This window comes from Triticum dicoccoides, chromosome 1B (assembly GCF_002162155.2).
Source record: "Triticum dicoccoides isolate Atlit2015 ecotype Zavitan chromosome 1B, WEW_v2.0, whole genome shotgun sequence".
NCBI classification, from domain to species: Eukaryota; Viridiplantae; Streptophyta; class Magnoliopsida; order Poales; family Poaceae; genus Triticum; species Triticum dicoccoides.
The window spans coordinates 515,964,655-515,976,693 of record NC_041381.1 but is presented as its reverse complement, the minus strand read 5'-3'; the positions used below and the strand labels follow the sequence as shown (position 1 = coordinate 515,976,693).

General features: G+C 43.5%; 1 protein-coding gene across 1 annotated transcript; it reads left to right on the top strand.

Annotated features, from left to right (window-relative positions):
• Positions 1–6,191: 6,191 nt before the first annotated feature.
• On the top strand, positions 6,192–11,498 carry LOC119345743 (protein transport protein SEC24-like). Its single transcript, XM_037615664.1, has 14 exons — positions 6,192–6,596; positions 6,702–6,773; positions 7,080–7,133; positions 7,237–7,412; positions 7,498–7,684; positions 7,835–7,980; positions 8,070–8,224; positions 8,348–8,429; positions 8,660–8,775; positions 9,328–9,423; positions 9,694–9,811; positions 10,128–10,393; positions 10,612–10,826; positions 10,919–11,498. The coding sequence occupies exons 1-14, from the start codon at positions 6,269–6,271 to the stop codon at positions 11,143–11,145; spliced, it is 2,238 nt and encodes a 745-aa protein (XP_037471561.1). The 5' UTR covers positions 6,192–6,268; the 3' UTR covers positions 11,146–11,498.
• Positions 11,499–12,039: the final 541 nt, after the last annotated feature.

The window sequence follows — 12,039 nt, the reverse complement described above, 5'->3', positions numbered from 1 at the left end:
GTACTCCGGTATATGTCCGAACTTGCCCGGAACCCTTCCGAAGTCCAAACATAGTCATCCAATATATCGATTTGTATGTCTCGATCATATTGATACTCCTTGTCATGTCCATGATCATATCCGGGACTCCGAACTACCTTCGATACATCAAAACACATAAACTCATAATACCGATCGTCACCGAAAGTTAAGCGTGCGGACCCTACGGGTTCGAGAACTATGTAGACATGACCGAGACACGTTTTCGATCAATAACCAACAGTGGAACCTGGATGCTCATATTGGCTCCTACATATTCTACGAAGATCTTTATCGGTCAAACCGCATAACAACATACGTTGTTCCCTTTGTCATCGGTATGTTACTTGCCCGAGATTCGATCGTCGGTATCTCAATACCTAGTTCAATCTCGTTACCGGCAAGTCTCTTTACTTGTTCCGTAATGCATCATCCCGCAACTAACTCATTAGTCACATTGCTTGCAAGGCTTATAGTGATGTGCATTACCGAGAGGGCCCAGAGATACCTCTCCGACAATCGGAGTGACAAATCCTAATCTCGATCTATGCCAACTCAACAATTACCATCGGAGACACCTGTAGAGCACCTTTATAATCACCCAGTTACGTTGTGACATTTGGTAGCACACAAAGTGTTCCTCCAGTATTCGGGAGTTGCATAATCTCATAGTCATAGGAACATGTATAAGTCATGAAGAAAGCAATAGCAACATACTAAATGATCAAGTGCCAAGCTAACGGAATGGGTCAAGTCAATCACATCATTCTCTAATGATGTGATCCCATTAACAAATGACAACTCATGTCTATGGCTAGTAAACTTAACCATCTTTGATTCAACGAGCTAGTCAAGTAGAGGCATACTAGTGACATTGTATTTGTCTATATATTCACACATGTACTAAGTTTCCAGTTAATACAATTCTAGCATGAATAATAAAAATTTATCATGATATAAGGAAATATAAATAACAACTTTATTATTGCCTCTAGGGCATATTTCCTTCAATTGGCCCGGTGCCTGGCAAAAGCTCAATCAAAAACTCAATGTCTCTATCCGGTGGCATGCCTGGCAACTCCTCCGGAAATACGTCAGGGTAATCCATCACCACTGGTACTTCCTCCTGTACAACTCCTGATAAAGAATTCACTTGAGTCCTCTTCGGTACATGTCGGGATACATACTTGATCCTTCTTCCTTCTGGGGTGGTGAGCATAATCGACTTACTGGCACAATCAATGTTCCCTCCATGCTTCGATAACCAATCCATGCCTAATATTATATCCAATCCTTGTGACTCCAATATTATTATGTCTGAGGGGAACACGTAGTTACCAATCCTTAAGTGTAACCGATCACACCATATAGGTTGGCCATATACTCTGCTCCTGGCGAGGTTACTAACATGGGTGACCTAAGGGCTTGGGTTGGCAACTTATACTTATCCACAAATCCCCTTGATATGTATGAACGCAATGCACCAGTATCAAAAAGAACGATTGCAGTAAATGACTTAACCAAAAACTTACCTATAACTACATCTGGCTGCTCTTCAACCTCCTTCATGCTAACGTGGTTCACTTGTCCCCTGTTGAAAGGGTTAGGCTTCTTCCCAAAGCTTCCATTGCCATTTTCATTCTTTGTTTTAGAACACTCGGTGGCGTAGTGTCCATTCTTCCCGCACTTGAAACAAGTAATGTGACTTAGATCCTTCTTGGCGGGCGTTGTTGGGTTGGAACGGTTCTGGCCATTGCTTCCTCCATTCCCATTCCCATTCTTGGGGCCAGTATGGTTATGCGTACTTCCTCCATTGGAATTATGGCCTCCATGGTTATGGTGAATGTGTCCTCCTGAGCTCGGGGTAAAACAAGGTCTCTGCTGAGCTCCTGAACTGTACTTCCCTTGTCCATACTTCCTCTTGCGGCTATCTATCTGCTACTGCTTCCCTTCAATCATAAGAGCTCTATCTACCAACTCCTGGTAGTTGTTGAATGTTGCCACCATCAACTACATGCTCAGCTCATCATCCAGTCCTTCCAGAAACTTCTCCTGCTTTGCAGCATTAGTTGCTACGTCATTACGGGCATAACAGGCTAGCTTACTAAACTTATCCACATACTGGCCCACTGTGCGTCCTCCTTGGCGCAAATTGCAAAACTCGCACTTCTTCATGTTCATAGCTCCTGCTGAAACATGGGCAGTGCAGAAAGCCTGCTGAAACTGGTCCCATGTAACAGTGAAATTCTCCCACCATGATGCTGCTGGTCCATCAAGCTGTTGTGCGGCAAAACACACTCTCTCCGCATTTGTGCATCCTGTAGTGGTCAGCTCCCTTCCAACCTTGCGGAGCCAATCATCTGCAGCAATCGGCTCAGTGCTACTAGAGAACATCGACGGATTCAGCATTAGAAAACGGGCTAAGTGATCAACAGGTGGTGGTGGTGGTGGGTTGTTGTTGTTGTTGCCTTGGTTCAAGTAGCTGCATCAAGGTATTCTACTGCTGGATCAACTGAGTGAGCTCCGGTGGGAAGGCAAATCCATTGTCACGTCTCGGAGGCATCTGATGGGTTTAGAAAAGATGAGAAAACATAATAGAATGATGGCTAAAGGGGAAAACACTACCCATATGCACATGAGACAATCACAAACATATCACACCAATCAATTCAAAACAATGGCATACAATCGGTTTAACTATCGTTACAAAAGTGCTCTGACTATTCTATATACATGGGGAAATACTACTACTGATATGGTGGTCGACTAGAAGTTTTGATCGGTGGAAGACTCCATGATATCCTCTCTAGCTTCATCAACGTAGTCATCATCGCTATCGTCGGGGTCAGAGTCGGTGTCGTCGATGATGATGTACTCCTCTGAACAAATGTCCTTGGAGTGGTCATCATTTCCTCCTGGCGCGGGGTCTCCCATGAATACTCCTAGCTTCCTTGTCCGGTCGTCATTCTTCTCCACTAGTATCGTCATTTCCTCCTCATATCCATTGCTTGTAGACTTGAGTTCCTCTTCTAGCTCCGTAATCCTGGTCATTGCCTTCTTCAGATCTATCATGCTTGCTCACATCTGGTTCTCCTGACGGCGAATGTGCTGGTTTAACTCCTGGATGAAAGCTGCAATGGACATGTCCCTCCTGGTGTTGATCATCTCCAATTGCTAATCTCGACGCCCACATATCTGGTAGATAGTATCCTTAAGATCCTTGTGATAAACTTCTCCAATGCGACCCATGGCGATGTGGGCTGCCATGCTCTTTCCTAGACTCCAGGTTGGTGCATCAAAGCAAAAACTCTATGGGCTCAGTGACTGGCATGAACGTCCTTCCTGGAACTTGAACTCGAATCATCCAATGCTCCTCTTCTGGTAAAGTGGCGATGTAGGTCCCGGTGAAGCTTGGTATTCCGATGTTCAGGTACCTAGTAACTTCCTTCAAGTATCGTCCAAAAGGAGTGTCTTCATCCTATTGTGTAAACTTGTTCCTTGAGTCCGCCATCCTATAGAGTGGAAAAGGGAGATGAGTCAGAAATGAGTAGAGTGGCCTATGGTTTAACTTAGTGGTCGTGTCCTACAGTCAGCATGTGCTCTGATACCATCTTGTAGCGACCAGACCTCAAACAGTCTAGTCTTTGTGCATCAGTGTCATCCCTGGATTGGTAATGCTGACAGCACAGTATTTGAGGATTTCTAACAGAGTTTCAATCACACACTTATTACATCGAATGTCTCAAAAGAGAACTTATTACAATAATATGGCTTAAGGCCATCTAAATAAGATAACATCGGAAGGCTTGGAAGATAAAGTGAGTCCATCAACTCCAACGGCATAACTGAGTGAATAACAACGACCTATGGCACCTTACTCGTCGTCTAAGAAGTCTGCAACATGATATGTTGTAGCCCGAAACGGGTCAGCACATAGAATATGCTGGCAATGTAACACATAGAGTACTGAACAGAATAAATGATATCACTACATGGCTGGTGGAAAGCTCTATGGTTACTGTTTTGCATAAAGTCAGTTTTCCCTACAACAAAGGAATATATTTATTTTAACTACCATGGTGGTTGTTAAACATTGAGAAGATTCCTCCAACTCAATCCCAATTAAACAATATCAATTACCCAACAAAATTTACTTAGAGTGATGAGATCAACATGATAATTCAAGAACCAGATACTCAAGATATCCATAATCGGGGACACGGCTAACCATGATTAGTTTCTACACTCTGCAGAGGTTTGTGTACTTTTCTCCACAAGACTCGATCTCCTCCCTTAGATTTCTCGCACTACATGGTGTTTGAGAAACGGATGACCGAGACACAGTCTTTCAGAAGCATTAACTCTTTACTCTGGGTAGACAGTACCACCTACATCCCCTACATCTGCTAGTCTACCACTGAAAGAGGTCACACAACATACTCAACTATGCTAGAGCCCATAATAGCTTGTGGCTGCACATGGAAGTTTCTAGCATGAATAATCTTATGATCCCTTTGAGCCTGGGTGGCGAACCGTAGGATAATCACACAGGTACTCCGGGATATCCTAGGATAACACTGGATTCTCCAGGTGCCCGCAACCAATCCACCAAGATGTGTATTTAAGTAGCCACCTTAAGTTAACCATTAATTAACAATACTCACATCTGTCATGAATACACTCACACAATTCACGTCTACGAGCATAGCATAACAATCCTAAGCATAACGTAGAAGTAACTCCCAAAGGTTTGATAATAAATAGGGCAATAGATTCTACCTCATCATCTACTTTCCAAACCCACATGTTAAATAGATTCTAACCATGTAATGTTTGAGGAGTGAACTAATGCATAAAAACTGGGTAATAAAGGGATATGATCAAGGTGTTACTTGCCTTGCTAATGATCCGCAAAACCTAGAGACTCGTAGTAGCATGCTTCGCACTCCGGGAATTCTATCGCAAACAAATAATAACATACATAAGCACCCCAAGAAGCACAGGTAAAACTCAAATAAGAAGATCCAACCAGAAAGTTCAATTGAAGAACTCCGATTTGCAAAAAGAATCAAATCAAACGGAGCAACGAAACTCAAATTACGAATAAAACAAGCTTCATTTACTAATCTGGGCTAAAGTCAAATTTACAGTACCAAAATCATGTTCAAGTTGGTTAAACAGAAAGAGGGCTTCGAGACAAAGATCTAGGCGCTGGTTTCATCTAAATTGGATAAACGAGCAAAAAGTTATACTAGATCGAAGATCAGGACAGAAATCTCGATCGAAAATAATCGCGGTTAAACCCTGGAAAAACAAAACATGACGAACAGGCTAACGAACGAATGTTCGCTGTCTGTGACTAACCGACGAACAAAGTTCGTTAAAATGAACGAACGAGCGGGCGCTCGCTAAATAACTAAACCGAAAAAAACGAACCGATCTATTTTGAAAATCTGGGATGTTACAATGATGAACCTCTAGCACGTTGCCCAGCGCGCAAAATTCCAGCTAGACCCAGTTGTCGGCGTCTTGCCTCGCGCCAAGTTGGCCCGGTCGCAATAGGTTGGGCGATGCATTTTCCCGGGTCTTTAGCACGCCCCAAAATCTCCTCCCCCTTCCTCCTAATGGTGCACCACTCCTCTGAGGAAAGGCCATCAACTATGATGCCTGTTGGAGAGACCAGCAGTCCCTCCCGACCGCCTCCTCATAAATCCGGGCGCTCACCGGCAACCTCCGCCATAACACCTGCAGTTGTGAGCGAGCGTTACCACTAATGCTCCTTCTCTCTCTTGTTTCTATAACTAACATTTTGTATGGGTGACTATAAACGATGACTATACACAATATGTCAACATCAGTTGATTGTACTATTTAACCATGCTTTTATACCAATCGACGGACAATCTAGGAAATCGAGTCGAGTCTAGGAGGGCACAAATGAAGAAAACCTAGATCCGTCAAATACTTACTCCTACTTCTCAGTGTATATTGCTTTCCATTTCGTAAACGAGTTCCGTCCGAAACTAGGCCTGGTGACGTGTTTTAAACCCAGCACGACCGTGAGATCATCAACGTGCGGCTTAGATAAACCTCTAGCCATCGCGAAACGCAAAAATGCGTCGATTACCGCGTGCGGCGTCAGTCCGAGTCTCAGGGCCAGTGTGTCAGATCGTGGCGGCCGCGAGACGCGCCCCCTCGCCCCTTCCGCCCCACCTCACCGATCCCGACCGGAGCCCGCGACCCCGTCGCCATGGCGGTGCGCGCGACGGTCTCCCGCTTCCCCGTGACGCAGGGGGCGCTGGACGAGTGCGGCATCCAGTGGGGCATCTCCGTGACGCCCTTCGCCGCCGACGACGAGACCGGCCAGCCGCCCGCCACCGCCGGCCGCGGCGACCGCCTCCCGCGCTGCGAGCGCTGCTGGGCCTACTTCAACACCTACTGCGACGTGGAGCGCTGGGGCTGGGCCTGTGCGCTCTGCAGCACCCTCAACGGCTTCGATGACGACGCCCTCCACCGCTTCCAGCGCCCAGAAGCTTGCCCCGAGCTCAACGCCTCCTTCATCGACTTCGAGATGCCAGGTGCTTGCGCCCGCCTCCCTTTCTGTGTGCGGGCGAGCGACTGTGCCTTCTGGAGCTTTGTGATTTTGAGTTGGTTTCTCATGGCCTTGAATTGTGTTTGTGCAGTGGATGACGCGGATGGTGCAGGTGACGGTGTGAAGGCGCGGCCTGTCTATGTGGCGGCGGTGGATCTCGCTTGTAAGTCAAATTATGTTGCTTAATGCCTCGCGATCATGAAATTCTGTATTGCTGGAAGTTAATTTTACCGCGAGTTACATCTCGTATGGCGTCACCCAAGTAAAGCCACCTAGAAGAGAAGCATAAAACAAGAATAATTAGAGTGAACGAGTATAGCTCAATTTCAGTTGGATCAAATTTGCGTTTACTACTCTTCATGTTCCGCGATCAAATTTCAGTTGGACCCTCAAATAGTCTGTCATGGTTGTGCTATGCTTTATATGATTATCGTAAGAATTGATTATTGCCCTATTTCAATGCCTTCAGGTTCTGAAGAATTCCTGGAACTCATCAAGAGTGCGCTTCTGGCGGCGCTAGAAGGTTAACATGCGTAATCTGCTGATTTTTTGGTTGCTCAAACATGCTGTGTCGTTAGTGAGTCAAGTTTCCCGTTTTTCTCAATTGGGTTTTCTCTGTGCAACAGCTCTGATTCCAGGCTCCCTGTTTGGGCTTATGACATTCAGCCACAAGATTGGGTTGTATGATGTACAAGGTCCAGTCCCTGTCGTGAAAAATGTTTTCATCCCTCCAGACTCAGAAGAAGATGGACTGGCTGTCACCCTTGAAGATGCCATGCCCCTGCTTTCCTTTTTGGCCCCTGTATGTTACATAACTATATGAAGTGTTACAGGTTGGTTTAGTCAGTCTCAGGATAGAATTTAACTGTAAGTTAACCTATGAGCAGGTTGATACATGCAAGGACCGAATTGCCGCTGCCCTGGACACACTGCGGCCTACATCTTCATGGGAGAGAGGCGCTGCTTCTGGGCAGGAAGCAGATACGGTTTTGCTTGGCGGGCGGGGTTTTGGAACAGCCATGTCTTCTCTAATTGACTACTTGAGTTCAGAGTATGGTTCTACTTTTGCTTTGGGTAAGTTAGCACTTCCGTTTCTGCAACTTTTAAAATGCTTCTTGTCAGGTAGGCAATTATGTTTGTAAAGATATTTGTATTTTGCAAAGAGTTTTGTACTTGCTGTTTGTATGCCTAAGTACCAACTGTTTCTTCTTAATTCAAGAACAGCTAGGGTATTTGCTTTTCTGTCTGGTGCTCCTGATTATGGAGATGGTCAACTAGACACTAGGAGATATGGTGAGCAATATGCTAGCAAAGGGGAAGATGCTGACCTCGCGTTGCTCCCTGAGCAGATACCTTTCTATAGAGATCTAGTAAGCTTCTGTTGATTTTCTAGAGAAAAATAGTTACATTTGCTTGACCGTGTCTATCCTTTAGTGAGCTCAGTGAAATTTTGAAACAGGCAGCTGTTGCTGTTCAAGCAGGAGTATGTGTAGACATATTTGCTGTAACTGATGAATACACCGATTTGGCTTCGTTGAAGTTTTTAAGTATCGAAAGTGGTGGCTCATTATTTCTCTATGCAAATGCGGATGATTCAACACTTCCCCAGGACATGTGAGCTTGATCCTATGATTATCCTCTGTATTTTATTTTTGAAATTCCACTGCCTAGGTTCCTGATAACTCGATAAGATGTGAATGGTCTTTTCCTCATTGCCTTGCCTTTTCTTCTGAACAGATATCGCCTGTTGAGTCGACCCTATGCATTTGGTTGTGTTCTCAGGCTGAGAACATCGCCTGATTTTGAGCCTGGCCACTCTGTAAGCATTCAAGCTACCTGTCTTCACATTATCTGTAGGATTAAATCCCATGTGTGTCACTGCAAAGTTTTGTAACCCACCTTGTGTGCCACTGACCTGTTAGGTCTGGACCCAAATGTCATTGATGCAATGAGTGGCATAACGGTTACAAAACTTTGCAGTGAAAGATAAGGATTTGACCCTTAACTATATTGTACTGTTTAATTTTTAATGTATCCATCTTTTTGCAGTATGGCCATTTCTTCCCTGATCCTCAATATGAAAATGTGCAACATATTATCTGCTGTGATTCTTTTGCTACATATGCCTATGACTTTGACTTTACCCATGCTGATGGCTTCTCCAGGTACTTATCTTCACCATTTTGTGTATCAATTCATGTTGTGTGTTGAATTGGAATCCATGCCAAGCATATGTGGTGTGCAGATATAAGATATTATCTGATATGCCTAATGCTATGGGTGAAAAAGTTCTGATATGATATGATTTACGTAAATTAGATTTATTCAGCGTAGTTTCTGCTGTTCTGTGTTAAAGAAATTCCCACAATTTAAATCCTTTCGCTTGCAGTTATTTTTCTAGTAATCAAGGTGGACAGAAACAGAGTAAGTGCAAAGCAAAGTCTTTGTCTAAATGCTCAAACCCTTATCTCATGACAGCCATATGAAATGTAGTAGGTTGCCGATTATAATGTACATGGATGGGTAACTCAACATTCTATGGGCAAATCATTTCCATTACATAATCATATATAGAGTATCTAAGAGAGCTTTTGTGCTGTAAAAGCATAATTATTTTTGCTCTGAAGAAACTTATTTTTTGGTGGATCCTATTCATTTATTGTGCACGTCTGACACTTCTCACCAGAATCAGCTAATGTGATTTTCGATATTTACAGGCACACAGAACCTGCTGTTGTACAGATCGCTTTTCAGTACAGTGTCATTGAGCCTGTGGAGGTGGCATCAGGGAATGGCCCACAATCATATCCAAGGTACGAGATACCTGAATTATTTAATTTCCCAGACATCCTTCTTAGTTTTCAAGCATTAACTAGCTTTTGGATGCCTCACCTCCTGTGATGTTAATATTTTTGGTTTATGTCAGCTATTGCTTGTGCTTGCATTTGTTATTCATGTTATAATCTCTTCATTCCATCTTTCATTTTTCACTTTGTTTGCTAGTGTGCATGTAGCCAACTGAAACATGTACTGTTCAAAAACTTACTTTTGTTGTTTGTAATGCTACATCTCCGCGGCTACAGGTTTTGTCTCAAGAGACGGTTGAGAATAAGGACATTGCAGTATCGGCCGGCTAATAATATCAATGAAATATATGACAGTGTCGATCAAGAGGCTGTCCTACATATCCTTGTTCATAAGGTATTCATGTTTAGTTCGTTTAATCATGCACATGTAGATATTCAGCAGCTTGAGATAGGAAAGATCGTTGACAGATAAATGTAGGAGGTTATTAGTTTTAAGATTTACCGTTAACATTAGAAATGGTTTGTCCATTGGGTTAATTCTGTGTGGATTTCGACTAGCGAAGATTCTTCTAGCCGATCCTTTTTTTTGTAGGAAAGATGTTCTGCCTTTTTGTTAATGCACACCCTAGGAAGTTATTGCTTTTAAGAGGTGCACATGGACACTATTTTTGTCATCCTAACTTGATTCTCCTCTGAAACGCTGCCATCAGGTTATTCTAGTTTCACTGGAAAATGGGGTTAGAGAAGGCAGAAATTCGGTGCATGATTGGCTGGCTATCCTTATAACTCGGTATAATGATGCGTTGAGATCTGATCCACGAACACCAGAATCGCACATTGATATAGACTTCTCACAATGCCCCCATCTGCAAATGATACCTCAGTTTGTGTTTGGATTGTTGAGGAGCCCTCTTCTTCGCTTGCATGAAGAAGGCATCCACCCAGATTACAGGATATATCTTCAATGCCTTTTCAGGTACGTAATTTTTTCGTTTTGTAATGCGGTTCACAGAGCCTGGTGCCTGTATGTCTCGGAGAATGTCCAAAAACTTGTTTCTGCTGCTGTAACTGATGTGGCAACAAAATTTAATACTTTGTTGCTGCTGGAGTGATATCTCATGCATTTTTGTGAATCAATGCGAATTAATTTTCTCACTTGAAAGTTTGTAAGTCCCCTCTGAACTTTTCTTGCAGCTCACTGGAGCCATCTTCTCTAGCCAAAGCTATATATCCACTTTTAATTTCGTACTCCTCACCTAACAAGCAAGCATTCCCACGGCACACTCTGAGCCGTGCTGCTCTGACGATGAGTGAGAGCCCGATATTTCTTCTGGATGCGTTTACCAACCTTGTTGTTTACTATTCATCGACTGCTGATCCTTCCCTTCCTTTTCCTCCACCCCATGACTGTAAGTATCACCCTTTTACAATACGTTGGGCATGTTTCTTTTTTTTGCCTGTCTCAACGCTTATTTTGTTGACAACTAAAAATATCGTGCAGGTCTTTTGAGAACAACGATTAATGCGTTGAAGCAGGACAGGTGTATCACACCTAAGCTTGCAATTGTTCGTGGGGGACAAGATGATTCATCGTTATTTGAGAACTATCTAATTGAAGAACAAGATGTTGATGGTTCCGGGTATGCAAGTGGTAATGGTTTTATATCATTCCGCGAGGGTATCAGGAATGAAGTAGCAGAGATCCTCAAGGAAGAAAGTGGCAGCTAGGTCCTGACCACTATGGGCTTTTGGTTCCGAAGATGGTGTAGATTGTGTCGACAGCTCTTTCTTTAACATTATGGCGTAGACTATTTAACTTTACTCGTCTGAAATTGATAGAGATATAGTCATGGAGTAATAAAGGGCGAAAGTGTATTTGGATATTACAAGTAGCTGCTTGTGACAATAGCTAAATGTTGTAGGGTGGTCTGTCAGTAGATGAGTTCTTCTATGTACTGTACATCTGACATCCGTTACTTTTAACCTTATCCTGATAGTAGCAAAGATACTCATGAAAAGGACAGCACATGAGTTTCAGAGTAATACAATATACCGCTGGGGCTTGGCCCAGAATTTGATCTCATCTACTCCCTGTTCTTAAATACAAGTCTTTTTTAGAGATTTTAATATGGACCACATACGGATGTATATAGACCTAGTTTAGAGTGTAGATTCACTCATTTTGCTCCGTCTGTAGTTTTTTTTTGTTTTTTGCGGGGGGCTCCGTCTGTAGTTCATATTGGAATTTCTAAAAAGGCTTATATTTGGGAACGAGGGAGTATGTAGCAGTGCGAGTGAATGCAGTTTCTGGGGAGATGAAATGGATTCTTCTCAACGTAGATTCTTGAGACGATGGTAGAGCGGGGCAGCTTTGCAATTTATTCTTGACGCCGCAAGAAATCTCGCCTTTAATACCCTTTTAAACATTATTAAACAGTGTCAAAGAAAAATACAGATGGGTCTTTCCAAAGGCCCGGCGAAAACCCGGTGATCATCAACGCTTTTTGTTGGCGAGGAAAGCTGCTGCAACTGCGACGGCAACCCCTCCTGCAACCATCAGCGTCAACACGAGATCGCTCCTCCTGATGTTGAGCCTCCCAGTCCCTGCACCCACCTTTCAGA